We start from the raw sequence: 4,312 nt of genomic DNA on the forward strand, positions 1-4,312 counted from the left end.
TGAGGAGGCAGACGGGGGTTGGGTGTGCTTGAGGGGGACCGGGGGATTGAGGGGGCTCTGGGGGCTCACAGCCTGAGGGAGCAATGAGGGCCATTTCACTTCCAGCCCCTTAATGCCTGCAGAAATGTTCTTCCCACAGACTTCTCTCACTGGATCCTTCCTTACAGCAGATGGGGGTGCTCCAGGTAGGTGTGAGTGAGAGAACTCCTGTGTTGTGAGGGTGGCCCAGAGCTGGGGCTGTCTCATTCCTTGGGGATATTCAGACCCGCCTGAACAGCTCAATCTGCTGTAGGGAACTGCTTTTGGCAGGGGTGGTGGTGAGGTGTGTTGGATTCAGTGATCTCCAGAGGTCATTTCCAACTCTGATGATTCTGTGATCCTTGTGGGATTCTTCTAACTAAGGATATTCGATGGTTCATTAATACTTAAATGTTGATTATGCCTGTTTTTCACAGAACCTCACCCTGGAGAGAAGAAAGATCCTGAGAAACCTCCAAAGCCAACTGACCTTGCTGCTGTTAGTCAGGAGAATGTTACTCCTGAAGCAGCTGCAGGAAAAACATCTCGTGGGAGCCCAAGCCCTGTAAAAAGCCAAAACATCAGCAGTTCTCAAACCAAACGTCGCTCTTGGCGTCGGTCAAGCCTGAAGGGGACGAAACGCCGGAAATCTCTGCCTCCTTTTCATGAGGATGTTACTGGTAGGTGCTGTTCTGCCCTTTATCAAAGTCTCTTGAGAACTGTAGGATGGGTTGGAAAGGTCCTTGAAGGTCATAGAACCTCAGAATGGTTTGGGTTGGAAGGGTCCTTAAAGGTCACGGAAGCAGAGAATTCTGAATGGGTTGGGTTGGAAGGGTCCTTAAAGCTCACAGAACCTTGGACAGGTGCAGGGATGAGGCTCCCACAGCAGTGCCAGCTCCTCACCTCCGTCTGGGTGAAGGATTTCCCCCTCACATCTGCTCTAAATCTCCACCTTCACCTTCAAGCCGTTCTCCCATGAGATTGTTGTTAACGGGTTCCATAAGCCAACATTTGCTTCCTCTTTATTTCAACAGCTGAACTTTAAGTAGAATTTTCCCTCTTAGGAAACCTCCCACACCTCTCACATCCAACAAAACCCATTTTTAGTGTCTTCTGAGAACGTTTCTATGCTCGTGGATTGGTGTCAACTCATTCCTCAGTAATTTTGTTCTCGTTTTTCAGCGTTGAGCCAAGCTATCAGCCTGGACCTGCCAGAAACAGATCGCCTTTCTATGCTGCTCTTATCCAGCTTCCAGGTCAGCCCTTCAAGCGCGTTATTTTTCTGACCTTCCATTTCTGTTCTGCTTTGTAGAATTGAGATCAGAAAAGAGGAGGAGGAATTAATTTCTCCTTCAGTAACGAATCTTCCTACAAACACACAGTTAACTTCAGGCTTTCATGGGGTCCCGCAGTACAAACAGCTTTGGGGTGATGAAATCTTCTCTGTGTTCTCGTAGTTCTCTGCACAGAAACTCGAGCACATCTTGGAGCAGACAGAGGGCTTCAGTCCCGAGGCCTTCAAAGCCAACGGTGAGTTGTGTTTCATGTGTTACAAAAGAGTTTAAAAGCACAGCTTTCCATTGGGGTGCTGTTAAGGTGAGATCTGCTGGCTTGGAGAAGAAGAACCCGGTGCTGCTGACATCACGAGTGGTGTTTTTAACATCCAGTTCACAACCACAGTTTCTGTGAGGGTTGTTAATGGACGCATTAAGCTACAATCACAGAGATCAGCACAAATGACAGCTGAACGCCTTCAGACAAGGAGCCAAGCTGGAGTTCTGCTCTGCTCTTCAGCATTAGTGGGCAGTTGGTTTAAAAGCTGCTCACGTGGCTCTGTTTTCCACCTCCAGTGAGCTCAGTTTCAGAAGACCTGAAGAGATACATAGAGAAACTGAAGCTGGATGGAACCCTGCAGAGCTGCGTTGAGAAAGCTGAAGGGTAAGGACTTCCAGGCCACTATTTGTTATTTTTCAGGTTTTCCTGCCTAGATATTCTATTCCCAAACAGTAAACGAGGCATCTTGGGGCTGATGGCATTACTGGAACATCACAGTGGATATTTAAAGGGAATATTTATTTTTTTCTCGAGGTGATCGAAAGGACAAAAGTCTCTGCGTGGTTTTAATCGTTTGCAGAGCCCTGTGTGGTGCGTGTGTGATACACCAACACTTCCATCTCTCTTCTCTCTGCTTCAGGGATTCGTCAGACTCTGTTTCAGATGAATCAGTGTGCAAAGCAAAGGAGTGCATTGCCAGGTGAGGGCTGACTGCGTGCTGGAGTCCAACACCGATTTTCCTGCCTTTCTAGAAGGCATTTTTTGGTGTGTTATTTCTCTGCAGTTCACCTTCTGTGTGCCTACGTTGCAATTTAACCCCACAGAGGGGATTCCTGCTGCGTGCAGACTTGCTCTGTCCTTCACAACCACAGAATGGTTGGGTTGGAAGGGACCACAAGAATCATGAAGCTCCAACCCCCCTGCTGCATGCAGGGCCACCAACCTCCATATCAAACACTGCTGCCCAGGGCCCCATCCAAGCTGGCCTTGAACACCTCCAGGGATGGATGGGGCACCCACAGCCTTTCTGTGCAGCTGTTCCAACACCTCACCACACATAGTAAAAAAAAAAACCAAAAAACTTTCCAACCTAAATACACCCTCTTTCAACTTCAAACCACTTCCCCTCGTCCTGCTGTTATCCACCCTTTCAAAGAGTCGACTCCCCAGATGTTTGTAGGCTTCCTTTAGGTACTGGAAGACTGCAGTGAAGAGCAGCCTTCTCTTCTCCAGGCTGAACAAGCCCTGCTCCCTCAGCCTGTCTTCGTATGGGAGGTGCTGCAGCCTCTGCCCATCTCTGTGCCCCTCCTCTCCAACAGCTCCCTGTCTTTTTTGCATTCAGACTCCAGACCTGGGTGCAATACTCCAGATAGGCCTCACAAGGGCAGAGCAGTGGGACAACCCCCCCTCATCCCACTGCTGTTGCAGCCCAGGATCCCATTTGCTTTCCAAGCTGTAATCACACACTGCTGCCTCACGTTCAGCTTTTCACCCCCCCCAGGACCCCCAGATCCTTCAGGGCTGCTCTCCAGGACTTTTCCTCTCACTCTGCACGTACACCTGGGATTCCTCTCTCCCAAAACTTTGCATTTTCCTGTGTTGAACCTCATTAGATTCACCCAAACCCACCTTTTGGTGGCATCCCTTCCTTCCGTGGTGCCAGCAATGCCTTTTGCCCCGTAGGTTTTCAGCTGAATGCCAGGCGTGGGATGAGCTCCTGCAACGCTACCAGAAGGATGCAGAGAAAACATCCAGGTACGAATTGTGGCAAAACCTTTGGATGGAAGAATAAAAAAAGCAGAAGTCTCCTTTGTGCAACGGATAAATGCTTTGTCTTCCAGGCAGCTGGAGGAGTGCAGGAGCAGACAGGGCCGGGAAGATCCTCCCGATTACCTGCAGACATCGCAGGCCGAGGTGCTCAGCACCAAACCCAATTACCAGAGGATCCTGGATGAGCAGGGAGAGGTGCTGAGCTGCATGGAGCTGGTGGTGAGTCCTCTATCAAAGCGTGGGGTTGGGCAACGGTTCGTTTGGAGCGAGAAAAGTTTGCCCTTTAATTAAAGATGGTAATTTGGGTGGGTTTTACTGGGTGATGTCAGACTTCCTAAAGCAGAAGGATCAGCCCCAGCCCCCCTACTACAGGCTCTGTTTCATCCTCTTAATTAACACCACGCACTTAATGCACCCCTCTGCCTTTCCCCTTGGCAATTAACGGCACGAACAATTAACAGTGCTGTTTTATTTATTTATTTTTAATTAATTATTACTGTTTTACAGCTCGATGAACTGCAGCAGGCGGCCAAACTGCTGCAGGCGTTCAGTGAGGACAGCAGGCAGTACCTGCGGGGGCTGTCTGAGCAGCTGGGTGAGCTCAGGGCCCCTCCCCAGAGTGTCCCCATGGGGGGGGACACTGTGTCCCTTTGTGGGTGACATCGTGTCCCCATGGAGTGATGCTGTGTCTCAGTGGGGGTGACGCTGTGTCCCCGGGGGGGGGAGGAGGGGGTTGACACTGTGTCCCTATGGGGGGGTGACATCGTGTCCCTTTGTGGGTGACGTTGTGTCCCCCGTGGGGTGACGCTGTGTCCCTGGGGTGAGTGACGCCATGTCCCAATGGGGGGTGACATTGTGTCCTTGTGTGGGACCCTGGATGGGTGCCATTTTGTCCCCATGGGGGGGGGTGATTTGTCCCTGTGTGGGTGATGCTGTGTCCCAATGCGGAGTGACTGTGCCTCTGGAGGAG

The 4,312-nt window shown here is 50.6% G+C and overlaps 1 protein-coding gene across 1 annotated transcript; it reads left to right on the forward strand.

Moving 5' to 3' along the window:
- The first annotated feature begins 48 nt into the window (after positions 1-48).
- DSN1 (DSN1 component of MIS12 kinetochore complex) lies at positions 49-4,017 on the forward strand. Its single transcript, XM_003213996.4, has 9 exons — positions 49-185; positions 456-698; positions 1,201-1,274; positions 1,476-1,548; positions 1,869-1,956; positions 2,213-2,272; positions 3,256-3,327; positions 3,414-3,561; positions 3,850-4,017. Exons 1-9 carry the CDS (start codon positions 113-115, stop codon positions 4,000-4,002), a joined length of 984 nt encoding a protein of 327 aa, XP_003214044.2. The 5' UTR covers positions 49-112; the 3' UTR covers positions 4,003-4,017.
- The last annotated feature ends 295 nt before the right edge of the window (positions 4,018-4,312 follow it).

The sequence above is a fragment of the Meleagris gallopavo genome, chromosome 1, assembly GCF_000146605.3.
Source record: "Meleagris gallopavo isolate NT-WF06-2002-E0010 breed Aviagen turkey brand Nicholas breeding stock chromosome 1, Turkey_5.1, whole genome shotgun sequence".
Taxonomy (NCBI): Eukaryota; Metazoa; Chordata; class Aves; order Galliformes; family Phasianidae; genus Meleagris; species Meleagris gallopavo.

What these genes read in the sequence shown, in the direction of transcription:
- DSN1 (XM_003213996.4), top strand. Translation starts at nt 113, where the DNA reads ATGCCTGCAGAAATGTTCTTCCCACAGACTTCTCTCACTGGATCCTTC. An exon ending in TGCGTTGAGAAAGCTGAAGG is followed by an intron (nt 1,957 to 2,212) that starts GTAAGGACTTCC and finishes TCTCTGCTTCAG; the next exon opens with GGATTCGTCAGACTCTGTTT. An exon ending in TGAGCTGCATGGAGCTGGTG is followed by an intron (nt 3,562 to 3,849) that starts GTGAGTCCTCTA and finishes ACTGTTTTACAG; the next exon opens with CTCGATGAACTGCAGCAGGC.